The sequence below is a fragment of the Cucurbita pepo genome, chromosome 11 (assembly GCF_057944985.1).
Source record: "Cucurbita pepo subsp. pepo isolate OVF chromosome 11, ASM5794498v1, whole genome shotgun sequence".
In the NCBI taxonomy this organism is placed as follows: Eukaryota; Viridiplantae; Streptophyta; class Magnoliopsida; order Cucurbitales; family Cucurbitaceae; genus Cucurbita; species Cucurbita pepo.
This window is the reverse complement of record NC_141808.1, coordinates 16060618-16078866: the sequence shown is the minus strand read 5'-3', so window position 1 is coordinate 16078866 and position 18249 is coordinate 16060618. Positions and strand designations below refer to the sequence as shown.

Genomic DNA, 18249 nt, shown 5'->3' with positions numbered 1-18249 from the left:
TTTTAAAAAATCAAATCTAACCAATAACTATGGAACAAATTGCAAGATAACGGTGAAAATTAAGTTTTTTTTTTTTTTTTAGGATAGCTATAATAGCCCCACGTGAGTTGATATTATCAACTGGCTCATTACGTGTCGACCTCATGGTTTTTAAAATGTGTTTACGAGTGACAGGTTTCCACACTCTTATAAAATGTTTCATTCCCCTTTCTAAACCATGTGGGGCCTCACAACCACCCACTGAGACCTCACAACCAAACGCACCGCCTTGTATTTGGTTCTAATACCATCTGCAACAGTCAAGGCCCACTACTGGTAATGTATGATCCGCTTTGGGACGTTACTGTATTGCTGTCAGCCTCATCAAAAGTTCAAATTTTATTAAATAAAACGAGTCACTAATCTGTCAATACCTATTAGACGTAAAATTGAATGTTTAAAAACATATCAAACACAAAATTGTAAATTAAGGTACCGAGTTGAAATCTCATTCCAGCTCATAATTTGTACGGAGAATTTAGCTACAGGAGATCAGAAAACAGAGTGTCTCTCTCCATTTCTTTTTGTTCGTCTCTTTGATTTTAAAAATATCGAGTTTAATAACGAATTATTGATGTTCTTCGACTCTCATAGCTCAACCAGAGAGCGGATTACTAACGTTTTTCCTTCTTGAACAAAGTTCTATGAGTAGTCCACAACTTTGGATTATCGAAAACGTGTTTAAAGTAATCGCTCCCGATTCTTACAATGATTTATAAGACAAATTTGAAAGTCGGGAATAAATAGAAACTAATATCATAATTTATCAAAAAAAGAAAAAAAAAGAAAAAACCGCGCAAGCCAGTGAATTCTACGAACTGCAGTACTGCTTTGTCGTCGTTGGAGTGACAATTTCTTCTTCTAGGGTTTTAGGAACCAATCTCAGAAGCCTACCTCAACATGGCTCCCGATGCTTCAGACGCTCTCGCAGGTTCTTCTAGCACCATCTTTTGTACCTGTTTCCCATTTTAATCTTCTTCTTTTTTCTGCTTATATGCTAACAATTTGTATAATGCAAAATCTTGTATTCTATCCAGTGAGGCAGATAGTTCAACAATTTCTCAACGCCTCTCGTACGGGAAACATTGATCTCATGAAGAGTAAGTTTTTTCATTATTCGAGTTCTTGTCAGCTTGAATTTGATTATTTTATGTTTCTTATAAAATTTCTCGACTTCTTATGTAATGCTTTGTTATGTTCAATTAGATTTGGCTGCTAGGCTTGATGATGGGAAGGGATTGTCGGGAACTGTGGCTGACATTAAGGATGCTAATAAGCGAGGAGCACTTCATTTCGCGGCAAGAGAAGGAAAGACTGAGGTCTGCAAGTATCTGCTAGAGGAATTGAAGCTCGATGTTGATACAAGAGATGAAGATGGCAAGTTACTCATCCGTTATTTGTCTATTTGTTGGGGGAATTTGGGTTATGAGATAAGGAAATTGTGTTTTAGTCGTCAGAGTTGGCCATTGTTGAACTATAAATCTTCTTAAATCTTTTCTATTGCCTTTAATGTTCAACTCTTTAGGAATTTAATTGGCTTATGTATGATTATTAATTATAGGAATGCTGAAAATAATTTGATATTCCATTTTATGCCCATGATAGATTTTTTTTTATTTTATTTTATTGTCTTCACTTGCATATCGATGAAGTTGGATTCTAATTTGTGTTTTAGATGTACCTTTCGTGTTGTAGAATTAACTATATTTTGTTTAACAAAGAAAACAAGGTAATTAACTGAACTGCCAAGTTTGGTCTTGAAGAAACAAGTTCCCAGAAAGAGTTCTTATTTGCACCTGGTACTGGTTTTGATGCTACACGTAGATTAGTTTGGAATCCATGTTAGCATTTGGATTTAGGTGGAGTGTATTTGTTTTTACTTGGTTGAGTACTTCATTACCATTAGACTTATCAAGGAGGCATCGTAGTTTGCATTTGACAAATAGAGGCAAGATGCAGGTTGAGAAATGTTTGACTGTTGAGCACGAGAAGATTAATTTGATATTCTAAATGCTCTCTTAATGAGTATAGAGTTCTATTGGTTTTGTCTGTGTCACTCTTGTATAATTATTTTTTTCTTGTATAATTCTTATTGCCTTTTGCTAGTATGAAGTTCAATAAAGGATGTAAATTATTTGTATGATCATGTTCTTCACATCAAGAATTCAAGACGCTCTTCATTTTACTTAAAAAGGAAACCATGATGTCCTGTGTTTTTTTCTCCAAGTACTACAATATTAGACCTCATTTGGAGTTTTACAGGTGAAACGCCACTTATTCATGCTGCTCGACAAGGACATACTGATACTGCAAGATACCTTATTGAGAGTGGTGCTAATCCTGCAATAGCAAGCGACTTAGGGGCCACAGCTCTTCATCATTCTGCAGGCATTGGTAAATTCATTTTTTAATCCTTCTTCTTTCTTCTCACGCCCCTACATGTAGTGGGTTACAGGGTTCTGTTCTGGGCATTTTGATTTGATTAAGCAGCGGTTCCTAAATAGAAAAAAAGTATTTGAGTAACAGTAGAGTGTATTGCTGGAACCTAGTTCTGCATCATTGTACATCTAATTCTTAGGTCTGGATATTAGAAGGGAACTATTTTTGTTTTAATCATTGAACATCTTACATCTAGATTATTTATCATGTGGCTTGGCTGCTTAAATAGTTACAACTACAAGTGTCTGTTATATGATATGAAATTCTTCCATTACTTGCTTAGAAAGGGGTGAGAGTGAATGGTTTAGGTGGGAGGGAAGGGAGGATGCTTAACCAAACTAAATATTGGGGTTGGCAAATGTACGTGCCATGCCTAGAACAGATAGAAAGGGTAAGGACTAATTTTGTAGAACGACGTATAACTTTTATTAATTCTAATTTCTAATGCAGGAAATATTGAGCTGCTAAAGTTTTTACTTTCAAGAGGTCCTGATGTTAATTCCCAGAGTGATGCCGGCTCCCCTTTGATTTGGGCTGCTGGTCATGCCCAACAGGAAGCTGTAAAACTGCTCCTTGAGCACCACGCTAATGTATATAAGCTCACAATTTTATCTCCATTCTGAGATTTCTTATTCTTAAATATATAATTGATTGAAGTTTCTTGTGTACTTGAGGCTTCTTATTTGATTTCGTTCTAATTGGAAAGTTTTTTTGATGAAAGTGTTGCTTTGTTAATTCTTGTGTTTTAACTTCGGCATAATATTCATAGAACAATATTTGTAAAGTTGTAATCTTCCTTTAAGATTTCTTTATGAATTGATCTCTATTTTTGGGAGGCCAGTAATGATTTAACTGTCGAGAGAAGTATCGGTCCTTTACACAAAAAAAAAAAAAAAAAAAAAAAAAACAGAGATGTTCTAATGGGTCTTTGCCATTGATTGTGGATTATCCTCAACTACATTATATATTCTTAAGTTCTTCAGCTTCTCTTTCATTTACTTTCACTAGCTTGTCATGTCATAATTTTTTCAATAACATGTTTTAGATAATTTAAGCGTGGATGATTTTTTCCCTTTGTATGTGTACACTAATGCGATAAATGTTCTCTAATATTTTTCAGCCCAACGCTGAAACTGATGATGATATTACCCCCCTATTGTCAGCAGTGGCTGCTGGTTCTCTGGCTTGCTTGGATTTATTGATTCAGGTTTTGTTTCTGTTGACCTTCGTTTTTTTCGTTCCTTCTGAGGTCATATACTAATGATATTTGATTGAATTCTAATTACTTCCAAGCTGTAATGTGTAAATAATGAACCTTTTGCTTCTTCGATCAGAAGCATTTCATTCAGAGAAGAGAATGGTACAAAATGGTACAAAAAGTGATGGAAGCACTAGGCATCAGAATCTCTGCATTCATCATCGTAGAGCACAAAAAACTATCTAGTTGGTATGAATAAAAAATGATAAATAATTTGAAAAATATATAGCTAGTCCAGTGTACACCACCTAGAGATAACTCTTTGCTTCTTCGTCTTGGATCAGAAGCATTTCCTATAGAGAAGATAATATTGAAAAAAGTGATGGAAACACAGGCATCAGAATGTGTGCATTCACCATCATAGAGCACAGAAAACGATACAATTGGTATGAGTAAAAATGATGAATAGTTAGAAAAATTTATATCCAGTCTAGTATACACTGCCTAGAGGCTAAGAATAATTTTTTTTTTCCTCAAAATCCTTGACATCCCTTTAAGCTAGTAAGGAATCTTATGGCATATTCACAGAAAATAGCTGAACAGTAGCTATGTTGGTCCTCCCAATAGCTTTTATCTAAATTCTAACCTGTTACCAGTTGGAGGGGGGAGTGCATCATTGAAATCCAAATGTTTTGAACATATTCTTCTAAATGGTTGCTGAAGAAGAGCAGTGAAAAAAGAATTGTATGGTTTGAGAATGTCCATTAGGTCTTGTTTTACAAACTTGAGAAAATAAAGACTGAGCTGAGAGCTTGGCAAAAAGCAGTCTCTATGGGGACTTGAAAGTTATTCAGGAGAACACAGTACAATTAGTGATTAGGATGTTCGAGGAAGAAGCAAGGAAGTATGTTTTCTTTTTTACCTATTTTTTCTTTCTCCCTGTTGTAAATTCTTTACGAGTGTTTCTTATCTGGAAGAATCCATATTTGTCTGGTGATGGAAAATGTACTTTCATTCTGTGCATTTGTTGGACAGTTATATTGCTTTATGCCTTTTTTTTTTTTTTTTTTGGGATAAGAAACAATTTCATTGAAAGAATGAAATAATCCAAAAAAATACAAAATGAGGTCACAATCAGAGGAATTACAAAAGATTCCTCCAGTTGGTCAGATGGAAATTTAAGCTGAATTCTTCAAAGGCTGTCTATTTTACACCAGTAAAGAGCATTGAAGATAGAGAACTCTAGAAATTCACTTGTGGTTCCTTCTCTTCGTTTAAAATTTTGTTGAGTTTCATTCCAGCCATATCTTCCACAAATCCGCCCTACAGTGCTCAACCATAGTAGTTCCTTTGTTGCTCTATGCTAATTTTTGAATCAGCAAGTATTGCTGTATGTCCGTGTCTAGTAGAATATGACTTTTTTGCATCCTTTGCATTTAATCCACAGGCAGGTGCTAAAGTAAATATCAGTGCTGGTGGAGCAACCCCTCTTCATATTGCTGCTGATAGTGGGAACCTTGAAATTATTAATAGTTTGTTACAAGCTGGGGCCAATCCTAATGCCATTGATGAGGTAGTATGGAGCCTAGTCCATGGACAAAGTTGTACATCTAGGCATGGTTATTACTTTTAAAAAAAAATCTTGTTCATATTCTTTCTTTTGTTGATTTATGGGATGGGATACCAACGTTTCATATTTTTCTTCTCTCTCAGATCTTTTTTATGCAAAACATCTTTCTTTGATATAGTGGAAGTTACTATAAAATTGTACTGAGAAAATACAATAACATCTATAAACCTTGTCAAAAGGAGCTTACAAAACCACACCCCAACTTTAGGTAATTAAAAAGGTAGTAGAGACACCAGAAAAATCAAAATAATCAATATATGATATCCTACTCTCCCCTACAAGAAATAGAAAATTTTCATTGATATGTGAAAAGTCTTTACTATAAATTAAAAGAAACTCTCCGCTATAAGAAAAAAGAAACAAATAGTTGCTTATTTACAAATATTTCAAGATCAAATCAACTAGTAACCGGCAAAGCTTATTTGAGGTCTCGTGGTGGTATTATGCAGCTTCAGTTGAAATTGATATTAGAATTTTTCCAACCAACATACCATTTTTTTAGATTTGATCAAAAAGTGCTTGTTAAACTTCTTGTAATGATTATGAATATGTGCTAGATTCCTTTCGAACTCTAGGGAGACTAGAATGGTCTTACTCCATGTTTTTAACTTGCAAGTCAAAAGCTGTGTACATTTTTGCTGTGATCACTAAAGTTTCTTTGTTTGCTATAAAAAGTTATATCAAAGAAAATCACTTTTAAGCATAATTTTTTTATTTTTATTTTTTATTGTTGCATTATAGGATGGGCTAAAGCCAGTACAGGTTGCAGCAGCCAGAGGTAATCGGGCAGCTGTTGAGATTCTTCTTCCCTTGACTTCAGCAGTTGAGGCAATTCCTAATTGGACCACTGATGTAATACTCGAGTATATGCAGAATGAAATCAACAAAGATCGAGTATGATTTTGTAATTCTATTTTGGCTTTCTAATTAGCAGATAGGTTATTCTTGATACCTTCATTTTTTCCATTAGCATATATACGCTTCAGAAACTCTTTGCGTTTGATATCAAAATGTACACTTGATGTTGGTCTCTGCTCCCATACGAACCTTTAGATTGCAGCATCCCTTGGATAGTCTCATGCTTTTATCATGTGGTTTGTTCTTCCTTTACAAAAATAAATCTTCTATCAAAACAAGAAAATTGTTCATATAAAGGGAGGAAGCTGAGCCATATTCCTGATGAGCCATATGCGGAATAAGGTTACAGACCTTGCATTTTCGATAACTTATTGTTGCACGATCTAGACTGTTGCAATTAAAGAAGATTGTATGTAAAGCTATCTGATCTACGAAATGGAGAGATAAACGTAAATAATAACAATGATAAAAAGTGTTGCTTGAATAGGGGGATCACACTACTAACCCTTTAAATGGAAATAGAGTAGCAGAGGTAGTATTGACTACTTTCTATCAAGTGCAGTGTTTGCATCTGCTTGTTTATTGTTTCTTGTGTCTCATAGCTCTTTCGTATCTTAACTTTAAGGGCTAAATTTTGTTGGATTAACAGAGGGATTGTATTGACTACTTTCCATCAAGTACTGCGTTAACATCTGCCTGTTTATTGTTTCTTGTTTCTCATAGCTGCTTCATATTATAAATTTAAGGGCTAAATTTTGTTGGAATAGAGTAACAAGGGATTGAATTTGCTGCTTTCTATGAAGTATTGCGTTAACATCTGCCTGTTTATTGTTCTTGTATCTCATAGCTGCTTTGTATCTTAACTGCAATGGAAATTTGTAGGACCTTTCTAGAAATCTGGAAGAGGTTAATAAACATAAAGACTCCACAGCACGAGAGCAAGATTTGCCTGAGGTGCATTTATAACCCTCTCGATCAGCTTATTTTTTGGTTATGCATCTGTTCAAAGTTTTCATATGGATCGTTCTATGCAACACTCCAACGTGATTAATAAGTGATGATGATGATGAAAGTTAATGGCTAATTAAGATGGTAACTTACAATTTGTCTATGTCATTCAATATATTGGTTGGGAAAGAATTCCTTTTTTTTTTTTTGGTGAGAGAAACAACTACTTTCATTGTTTGGAAAAGAATTTTAAATATTGGTTCAAGTGTTCAACCTTTCATAACTGCGAACCTCGGAGGGAATTAAGCATTAAAGGCACTCAAACCTTTCTTTAGATGAATCATTGGCCTGTTTGTGTATTGAGTTGGCTGTAAAGGGAAATTATTTACGTATGGATTATTCAAAATATGGTTGCAATAAGGTTTTGGAATTTGGTATCAACAGAATATTTACTAAATTTTGATATGGTGATTTGATTTATATTCAAATTGGTCCCTGGAAGTTTCATGAGATAAGTACACTTCTATCCTCTCCCTTAACAACCAACTTTTTAATCAAATGATAAAATGAAAATGCTAATGAAGCGCACAGAAACTAGAATGATATTTATAAGTGGTAATACAGTTCTCTGTTGTGACTGTTACAACTTAACTTCTAGGTGTCACCTGAAGCAAAGAAGAAAGCCGCAGAGGCCAAATCTAGAGGGGATGATGCTTTCAATACAAAGGATTTTCAGACAGCGGTTGATGCTTATACACAGGTAGGGCTTTGGTCTTTTGCTTTCTTGGTTCTTTTTGGTGGATTTTTTTTTTTTTTTTTTTTTTTTTTGAATTTATGAGATGTGGCAGAGACTGTATTGGGAAGCATGGCTGATGCTACCGGACTGCTAATACAATGTAAATTTGTAGGCCATCGACCTGGATCCAACTGATGGTACATTGTTTTCCAACCGAAGCCTTTGTTGGATACGGTTAGGTCAAGCTGAGCAGGCCTTAGCAGATGCAAGAGCCTGCAGAGCATTGAAACCAGATTGGCCCAAGGCTTGCTATCGAGAAGGTGCAGCTTTACGTTTGTTGCAGGCAAGTCTTCAGGTTCACTGTGAATCATTTCATGGGCGTTGATGTCATAACCTCACTACTCAGTAGTTTCTTTTTTTTTTTTTTTTTGTTTAAGAATCATAAAACTTTTCTTATTCCATGAACTTGTGGTCATAACTGCAGAGGTTTGAAGAAGCAGCAAACTCTTTCTACGAGGGTGTTCAGCTTGATCCTAACAATATGGCATTGGTCAATGCTTTCAGGTTCTTATTAATCTCAATCTGTTTCTACTATGCGTGTGTGTGTTTTTTTTTGTTATTTATATTTGGAGGTTTCGTTTTTGATAGTCTTTGTTTCTATTTATTCTTTTGTAGTTCTTTATGGTAATTAGTCAGTTTTGTTGAAAGTCTTCATTTATTATGACTGCAAAAGTGGACAAACTTGATTATGACAGTAATGCTTTCTGGGTTGATATGATATATGCTTCCTCCAATCTGTTTGAGGATTCTCTTTTTTGGGGATTTTGGGGTTACTCTTCATAATTCATCACACTATTCGTTCTTTTCAGGGAAGCAGTTGAAGCGGGCAGAAAGTTTCATGGCACAGATAAACAAAAACCATAATCCAGCGTCTATAGCTGATTCTTTAGATGATCAGATCTTGTGCTGGCGAGGATCCATTTTTCTACTTCTGCCTGTCTTCCCTGTAATTTATTTCCTTTTGGGGTGGGCGTTAGATACAGTAATGATAGTGTTGATTTTGATAGAGAGAAGTTGAGGTGTGGAATTCATGAACAGACCCTCTATAGAATAACTTAAAGTGACTGTTTTCTTTTTATTATTCAATTTATTTGATATTGTATCAGTGGTAATTTAATGTTGGATTAGTCTCGATAACTAGATCGTAATCAATTGTTCCATTTAAACATAAAGAAAAAACTGAAAACAGAATTAAAAAAAAGTTAAGTTGGCATGGGGCACCAAAACGTCTTCGTCCTCGTAAGTCAGGTATCTGAGATTGTGCAGCCGTAACATTGCTTGGACATCCAGAAGCTCCTCGTCTTACCCAAGGTGGGCTTTCTTCCATCCAGATTTCAGTGTGACGGTGGATTTGGGCATGGACGACAAAGGCATGAGCTGGGCCATTTGCTTGGCGACAGGTATGCGAAACCCTGTAACATCTCCTCCTTTCAAATGTTCTTGAATATTCTCCACAACAGGTTGGAGGTCGTTTTCGTAGTGATATGTTCCTCGGATCAGATTGTAGAAGGTGATGGCGTTGGACTCTATTGTGGCAGGTCTGATTCCTGCATCTTTGGCTAGCTGAAATCCAATATGAATAGCTGTAGCTTCGGCCAATTCCATGAGATTTGAGACACTTGCGCATTCTTCCGCCCCAGTCACAATTTTCTGGTTCCAGATTATACAACCCAAAACTATGGCTTGATCCAAAATGGGGGCATCCACATTGATTTTGTAAGTGTTTTTATTTGGAGCTTCCCATTTTGTTGTCATTGGTCGTGTTACTGTGTTGATAATTATTTGTCTCTGATTGTCTCTGATAATTTTGTTGTGGATTGTCTGTTTACCACCATTGTGTTCCGCGTATTCCAGCCTGGCCATTAGCCTGCCACATTCTCATATACGGTTCTCAGAGGTTCTCAGAGGGGTTTCCCTATCTCAATAAAGTGCTCACCTAGCTCTGTTTAGAACCGATAAAGCCCTGCAAGAGAGATTGAGGATATCAAAGTTGGGCTGTTTAAAAGGAAAACGTAAGTGTCTCTCATGAGCCTGATGTTTCTTTACCATTTTGCAATGCTAAAGAACATGAATATCAGTCTCAGGGAGTAGTTTCCTACATTATGGGCTCATAGGAGTGTCTAAAAGTTTCCTCTTGGGTAAAGGTTCTGTGAGGGAAGGATATTTAGACAAGCGTGCCACATAAAGAGTATAGCTTTTGTAGGTATTCTAGGTGTATGGGCTATGGAGTTCCTAAAGAGTTCTGAATTGCCCCACCAAAAGTTTGCCATGATATGGTTCAGGTACTGACAGCAGCTGCTCAAAATTCTGAAACAACTTATAGTGTATATTGGAATTGATTGGAACCGTTGTTTTCAGTAAAATTTCCTCTTCATCTTTCAAGAATAGATATCCTTGTAGACTATGATCTACAAACGTTTTTTTTTTGGGTGAAAAACCCGTTCAACCCTATCATAAGCTGGTAGGTTACCTACCAACTTTCTGAACTTCGTCATGGAAACATATTTTATGATGAACTTCGTCATGGAAACATATTTTATTCATCATGCCTCTGAGTGAAACTCGCATGATAGATGCATGATCGATCTTTCTAGATTTAGAGTAATGGATAGAGTGAATGCATTGGAATTCAACGATGATATTGTCCACCATTAAACAGAATTGTTCTATGAACATTACAAAGGTTAATAGGGTAAAATTTGGTGATAAGAACGATTGTTATTCTGTTGAAGCCTTTAGGGAAAACTCATCGCATCTAACTTAGTTAGAGAGGTGCATACACATTCTTGTTACATTTAGAGCAATGGATAGAGTAAATGCATTCGAATCCAACGATGATATTATCCGCTATTTGGCAGCTTGAGATGAAGGCATTTTGGGAATCACTAATGATATTGCCTAAGACAAGTTGGAGCCTATTCAACAGCCATTTTGCAATTGTTCTATAGATAACTTTACAAAGGCTAATACGAAGAAATTCGTTCACTTTGGATGGATTGTTGTTCTGTTTACGCCTTTCTGTTGCAGTCTTGACTTATGTTTTTATTTATTTATTTTATTTTTTATGTTTGTTTTTGGTATAGAAGTTTGTATAAAAATGGAAGTGTCCTATAACTTTGAGAGTAGTTTAGAGCTAATGATTTGATTAGTTGGTGATTAGTATTAATTAAGCTGGTTTGTTCTGATAATTACGTGAAAAATGTGTTGATATAGGATGATGATATGGAGAGGACGTGCCAATTTAAAATTTAGATAATAATGAGGCAGTGGAATTTGAAGACGTGGGCAACCACGACAGCTTAAGAATTAGGCTAATCTAATGAAACAAATTCTAAATTATTTTCTTGGAACAAACTCTGTTTGATAATGCAAAAACAAGACAAAATTGGTTACTGTTAAAGTTTTTTAATTTTATTTGTTGTGTTATGCTTTTATCTTTTAGTCTTGAATTTGGTTGGTGAGTTAATTTCTACTTTAAACGTATATTTGTTTTCTTTAATATTTTGATAAGATTTTCACATGTAATCACTCCTTTAAGCTTTTTTATTTTATTTTTTTATTATTTTTTTTATTTTATTTTTTTGTAAGTAGCAGACCCACTCGTGTGTTATGCACGTGTATTTAAATATGTTAATAAAATAGTAACTTAACGAATTGAGTTTTTCTCTTTGTGTTGTTTGGGTTCAGACATAGATTATGCGTGGTAGAGTTGTTAGTGTTTAGTCTTGTTTGACCCGTGATTTTTAGTAGGACTCATATTCCACTAGTTTAGCACGATGCTTGTTTTAGATACTGACACCTTATTTATAAGTGGATGATTTTCTTTGACTATATGAATCTTGTCGATAACATAGTGATTCTTTATATTGGATAGATTGTATAGTTCTATGTATTCTATTTGGCTTATGATAGGAAGGATTAAGTTGCATGACCTCCTATCGTTCTAGTGTGTTTTCATTGACCAACATTAAATGTACCGTGCCTTAAGAGACCCAAGATGCCTTAGTATAGAACTCGGTTGTCTTGGAGGGAACATTCCTAAGCATACTTTATTCTATGGCGGGCTGCTTGGGATAGGTTTTACATACAGGTTCAATTACATCATTAGAATGTTTTATTTCTAATCGTATGTATTCTCTGATCACTTATTCTTCGAGTGCCTTGAGATACGTTCTTGGGACAACAAATTTGGTTTTTGTTTGTCGTACTAGTATTAGGGAATGCTTACACTATTGAGTTTGGATGTTAGCCTGGCGAGTAATCGTCTATCACTTATGATGGGAGCGCGTCCTTTAGGTTCACAACTCTCATTCTCGGCCCCTTTAGACTCTCTTTTAAGTTCTTCGGTGGGTTATATTCTCTTTTAGGGGTTCTTTTGGGCATTTTCCTTGTAATCTTTTCTTAAGGTTTTGAGACTTTTTAATATATTAAAATCCATATGTTTTTAGATATAGTTATATTTGTTTTACTAAAAATTACCATATTTATCATTTGTGGCATTCATGAAGACTTAATCTAACGAAATTAACCATAACTTAATTAGTTTATGTTGAACTAAATTGACATGTCATATTGAAATTCATAATTTTCATTTAAATTATTATTTAGAAAACGGTGGAAATTGCAACTGAAAACTCTCCATCTCCGTCTTCTTTATAATCTCTGCAAAAGAAAGAATGTAAGACGATTCAGAAACAGGAAGAACTGGAGATGGGAACCCATATTCCCATCGCTCCGTTCTACTGATCCAACCCTCAAATCAATTTCCCAGAAAATTAAAACCCATTTCCCCCCAAAAAGCCCTCAGATCCGTCCAAATTCCCCCAATGTCACCGGTAAAATTCTCCGCCGGCTACGGCACCGTACCCTCTCCGGCTGCCTCCACCTCCGCCGGAGTTCCACCATCTTTCCCTTCCAGTTCCTCCTTCCTCGAACGTGCTAAATCCACCACGCAATCCCTAATCGCCACACGGCGGCCATGGCGAGAGCTCTTCGATTTCTCCGCCTTTTCTCTCCCTTTCAGCTATGACGACGCCATGGCCAGAATCCGCCAGAACGTCGACTACTTTCGTGTTAATTACGCCTTGGTGATGCTCATAATCGTTTTCTTCAGCCTGTTCTGGCACCCGATTTCGATCATCGTATTTCTCCTCATCTTCGTTGGTTGGTTGTTCTGCTACTTCCTTCGCGACCAGCCTCTCGTTCTCTTCAACCAAACATTCGATGATAAAATCGTTTTGGGGGTTTTGAGCATTGTTACCATCATTGCTCTTGTTTCTACTGATGTCGGATCGAATGTTTTGGGAGCCCTAATTACAGGTGTCGCTGTGGTCGGACTTCACGCGGCGTTTCGGATTACAGCGGATCATTTCCTCGACGAGGAGACCGCCGCAGAAGGGGGATTGCTGTCGGTTGTGGGAAATCAGCAACAACAACAACGAGGTTACACTCGGATTTGATTCTCAATTTCATTCAGAATTCTGGCGTTTTTGATGGGTATGTCTCAATTACTCGATTCCTTATTGTGCTAGCTTGGATTCATCTGGTCATTGGAATCTGGTTCCAATTCATTTGTTGGTTTTATTTTCACATTGTGTTTCGTTTGGTGTGGATTATATTTATGGTGGGGTTAAAGCTTTAGTGGCATTAGAGACACCCATGAGTTTGAATGTGGGAGATTCTGAGATGCTGTTTCTGAATCATCAACTTTTTTCTGGGAGATTGATGTGGTTGGATCTTGGAATGGAGAGGGTTTCTTGAATTTGGTGTTTATTTTCTGGGTCTGGAAGGATTCTTGCTTTTGCCTGGTTTTTTTTTTTTTCATATGTACATGTAAAATATTCAATGTTCATCACTCGAACATTTAGCATGAGGAACTATGGTTTTTCCTTGTTCTATAATACTGTGCTTGCATCTTTTGATTTGACAATGTTTTGATGTGGCCTTCTGTTTATCCATTCATTTATATGATGTTGATGTAGAAAAAAGTATTACTATGAGAAGTTTATGGTTTGAAAAGCAACAGGAGCATAGCTCAACTGAATTAGATATATAATCTCACTCGAAACATGGTCGAACTATGTTTTTGAATTGCCGAGAGTGCCCTAGTGAAGGCCTTCCTGGGCGCTTACTTTTTAGGTTGAAAAATTGATAGCCAAAACTTCTCTGTGCTAGGATGAAACCTCTTCAGGGATTGATTTGTGAGGATTTTGAGAATAATGTAGGGGATGGGACTCGAAGCTATCTAAAACGAATAAAACGACTGCCCAGAAATATCGACTTTTACGAGGTTTAAATTTAGTCGTCGAGCTTTTAACTTTTTTTTTTTTTTACGAGGCTTAAATTGAGGTTTAAATTTAGTAATTTAGTCGTCGAGCTTTTAATTTTTTTAGAATTGATTAACCAATTTGAAAATTTAGAGTTTCATTAGACAAAATCTCTCTAAATCTTTTATTATTTTTACGTTATATTTATTGATCACTAGACCAACTTATCATGATTCATTTGATCACAATTATGAAAATAAAAAAGATTTAAAAGTCACAAATTTAAATTTTGGAATCTTTGGCATTGATTAACATAAATGGTTTTTTCTTTTATTTGTTATGATAATTGGACTAAATAAATTTTAAAAAATAGCGTGGTGAAAATTGTCTGACTTTTGTTAATCTAATTGCTATTGTTAATTAATAAAATGGTATGGTGTATCAATTTTTACCATAAATATTCGATTTCATCGACTTAGACAATCGTTGCAATCTTTTACGTTATTACATTACTAGGCAATCGCATTTGCTAGAGTTCACTTAAGATTTTTAATCTAACTTTTATCTAATTAATCACATAATTACGATATAAAAAATATAATTGATTTTAATAACTAATTTAATTCTTTTAAATTAAGTATTAGAAAGATTGAAAATGAGTATTTATGTTTAGTGAAATATAAAGGGTAAAAAATGTAATAAACGAAACTCAAAACTTAATAATAAAAGTAATTTTTAAACATAAAGATGGATTATTTTTAGAAACTTAGAAATCATTGTATACCAAAAATTAAAATTTGATGAAATGGGTTGGCATCAATAAGTGTATGAATGAATCATTGCTAATCTCAGCTGGATTCCCAACAAACAAACTAACAAAAAAAAAAAAAAAAAAAAACATTAGTATTTATTTATTATTATTAGGTGTAGTGTAATGTGTCTATGTCTCTGTGGTGTATGATTAATTATGTTCCATTTATAAAAATAATAATAATAATGACGTCATCAAGAGAGAATCATAACATCATTATCTTACAAATTTCTGTATCATATGGCCTCACCTCTTCAAGAGGAAAAACCTTGAGACTCCCACTTTAGCCTTCTAAAACAATGCTGAATACTAGTTAGGAAGGAAGTTGGGATCAGTTTGGTTTTACTGGTTAGGTTTGTTGGTTTTTTCCCCTTCTATGGCTTGGCTTCCCTCTCAGGTATCAAGGATCTGGAGAGAGCCAGTGGCAAGGCAAGGTGTATATGCAAAGACGGTGACTGCAATGATAAGGGTCGAGAGATGGCGTAAAATGTTACACGAGGCTGAAGGTTGCTAGGTGATATAGCTCAAATGAATGAAAATTCTATGTATTTTATATCTTGAATAAATGTTGAAACAATGCTGTGTTTCAGTCCAACATAATCATTGCTCAACTAGTGAATGTATATGCGTTCGTCCAAGAGGTTAGAGGTTTGAATCCCTCTATCTCCCTATGTTTTTAACTAAAAAAGACTTACGTTTTCTTTTTGGTAGTTCAACAACACGAGGAGTTGGAGAAATTTGAACTTTGACCTTTTGAGTCAAGGGTATGCCTAAATCAGTTAAGCTACGCTCAAGTTGGCGAAAAATAGTGTTACATGGTGATATTGACACACAAACTATTGAGATTAAGAAGTTTAAATACAAAAGTGAAACTGAAACTAAGGTAGGGAAGCATAAACAGGGAAACAATTTAGCAACTAGTTCAGAGAATCCATCCATTTAATAAAACTAGTCAAGGAACACAGGATATTCATGTTTGTTATAGAGACAAGCATGCAACTACAAACATCTATTGATCTGGAGAAAAATATCAGTTTTTCTATCAGGTCACTTTTCCAAAAATTTCAGAGGATTCCAAGACTACGACCACATGAAAGAACACGACATCGAGATCCAAAAGACATAGAATCAAAACAGCTTCAGAAAACTTATCTGTATTAATCATCCTCTAGATTGATGGAGTCTTTGAACTTTCCATACAGAATTTTCTTCAACTCAGCCATCTGGGCCACGATAGAATCCTTTTCTTCCTCGAGTTTCTCCAAGTTCTTAACATTCTCCTCTTTCATTTCTTCCAACCTGCCTTCTACTTCTTCCCTTGGTACATGAGCAAAAACTTCCCCAATATGAAAACGAATCACGTCTTCATCACTGAGAATCAACTCATTACTTGCATCCTCTAGATTATCATTTGTTTCCTACGAAAAGCGACTGTCAGAGGTGAATTCAACGTGACTTTTACAGTAACCAAAAGTGATTTTGAAAATTCCCTTGAAGGCACTTTAGAATGCTCATCGAGGAAGTAACAAACCAATGCTTTTTTCCAAATTTCTTATTGAAAAAAAAAATCCCTCAAAAGTCATCACAAACTCACTCACTCACTCTAATAAACATTTGGTTGCAGGGCAAACTTTAGGAGACACAAGGTTCAAGAATTGATGAATCGCTTCACTAACTAGAGTCTCCCAAATACCACCACAAAGTAAAGATGGGAAAGAAAACAACATACTATGCTGTAGAACAGAGCAAAAAAAAACATCTGGTGTGTATTGACACAGTACAAATTGAAAGCAAGATAATCAATCTTTTAGGCAATATGTCACTTGATTCATCTAACCCCTTCTATCGGGCATTTGTTTTACTAAAACAAACGCGAATTGCCTCCTCCGTGGTTACACAAATTGAATCCGAGAAGAAAATGGGATAAGAAGCAACTACTCAATTGAAGTTTTTAACAACATTTCAAGCGCTCACAAAATTCAAGAGGAGAAACTTCGAAGTTCATATCACATCCATACTCCAAATCCATCAATCAGCAAGGACGTCAGATATTTAAAGTAAAGAGCAAAATAAACCATTAAAATACCCGATTCCTCGTATGAAATCAATACCTTCGCTGTTCTAATCTCATCCTCAAGCTCATGGAACCGATTGTTCAACCTACTAAATTTGTTAATATTCTGTTGGTCCTCCCATGTGACCTCCGATTCAGATCCTCCGCCCTGTGCACATCAAAAACGCCATTGTCAGAAAACGGAAAAAGAAAGGAAATTTGTATGATACAAGGAAAATTAGTGGTTCAATACGAGTTCGATTAGGGTTTCGTTTACCTGCTGCATGTTCGAACAGTCAGTCAATCGCTCGTAGTGAAAATGAGGAAGAAAGCTCCGGTTAGACGGAAATGGAACGAGCCAATTGGAGTCCTGAGCGAAATGACGAAATTGCCCTTATCATTTTAGGTTACCATTATATTTATATTTAGGTTAAATTACCCCTTTACCCTCAATTTTACAAATTGTCTCAAATAATCCTTAAAACTTTAAAATATTTATCCATCCTTTCCATTTTTAATATTTATCAAATATTAAAAATTATTAAATAGTTTAAGGAAATATTAAATATAAAATTAAAAAAATTTCAACACAATAAATACAATTAAACCAGAAATTCTCTCTGCCCCTATCATACTCCAGCTTGGTAGGTTCCACCGTCTGTCCACAAACGTTCTTTTAAAGTTAAAAAATCTATTGTACAGACACATTTTACAACTCACCGATTAAATAGACACGTGGCTGAAAGTTTACGGACTCAATTTATCACTTAACTCTATATTTAATTACAAAGTTTACAGACCGGTTAAATAGACACGTGTCATTGTTTAAAGAAGTTTAAGGGTATTTTTCAATAAATTTTAAAGATTAATTATGCTCGTGGATTTTGACCTAACAATCTAGCTTGAGACGTGCGTAAAAGCACTTACAATAAGTGTACGAGTCAAATTGTTAACACGAGCTTAGCTCAACAATAATGGACATATTTTTTTCATCGAAACTGAAAGTTCAAATCTCTATATCCCACATTTATTATACGCACCAGTCTAGTTTTAACATAATGTGTGAGTGTGAGAGAGTTTTATCCTCCGGATGACACTTTCTCATTCACTTAAAAGACCAATTCAAGTAGAGCTCAGCACTAATCAATACCTAAAATAGTCTATAAATAAATCGCGTAATATCATTTTTATTCATTTTGAAATTATATTAT

At 35.2% G+C, this 18249-nt stretch overlaps 3 protein-coding genes across 3 annotated transcripts; 2 read left to right on the top strand and 1 right to left on the bottom strand.

Moving 5' to 3' along the window:
- The first annotated feature begins 813 nt into the window (after nt 1–813).
- Nucleotides 814–9020, top strand: TPR10 (ankyrin repeat family protein). Its single transcript, XM_087128595.1, has 13 exons — nt 814–970; nt 1077–1139; nt 1246–1416; nt 2302–2433; nt 2929–3068; nt 3599–3685; nt 5124–5249; nt 6048–6200; nt 7047–7118; nt 7771–7872; nt 8021–8191; nt 8333–8412; nt 8718–9020. The coding sequence occupies exons 1-13, from the start codon at nt 940–942 to the stop codon at nt 8770–8772; spliced, it is 1383 nt and encodes a 460-aa protein (XP_086984721.1). The 5' UTR covers nt 814–939; the 3' UTR covers nt 8773–9020.
- Nucleotides 9021–12113: 3093 nt separating this feature from the next.
- PRA1.E (prenylated RAB acceptor 1.E) lies at nt 12114–13837 on the top strand. The gene has a single exon (XM_023665395.2). It carries the CDS (start codon nt 12735–12737, stop codon nt 13365–13367), a length of 633 nt encoding a protein of 210 aa, XP_023521163.2. The 5' UTR covers nt 12114–12734; the 3' UTR covers nt 13368–13837.
- Nucleotides 13838–15894: 2057 nt separating this feature from the next.
- AIP3 (ABI3-interacting protein 3) lies at nt 15895–17418 on the bottom strand. The gene is made up of 3 exons (XM_023689817.2): nt 17316–17418; nt 17097–17207; nt 15895–16403 (listed from the first exon to the last, which is right to left on the bottom strand). Exons 1-3 carry the CDS (start codon nt 17322–17324, stop codon nt 16143–16145), a joined length of 381 nt encoding a protein of 126 aa, XP_023545585.1. The 5' UTR covers nt 17325–17418; the 3' UTR covers nt 15895–16142.
- Between the last annotated feature and the right edge of the window lie 831 nt (nt 17419–18249).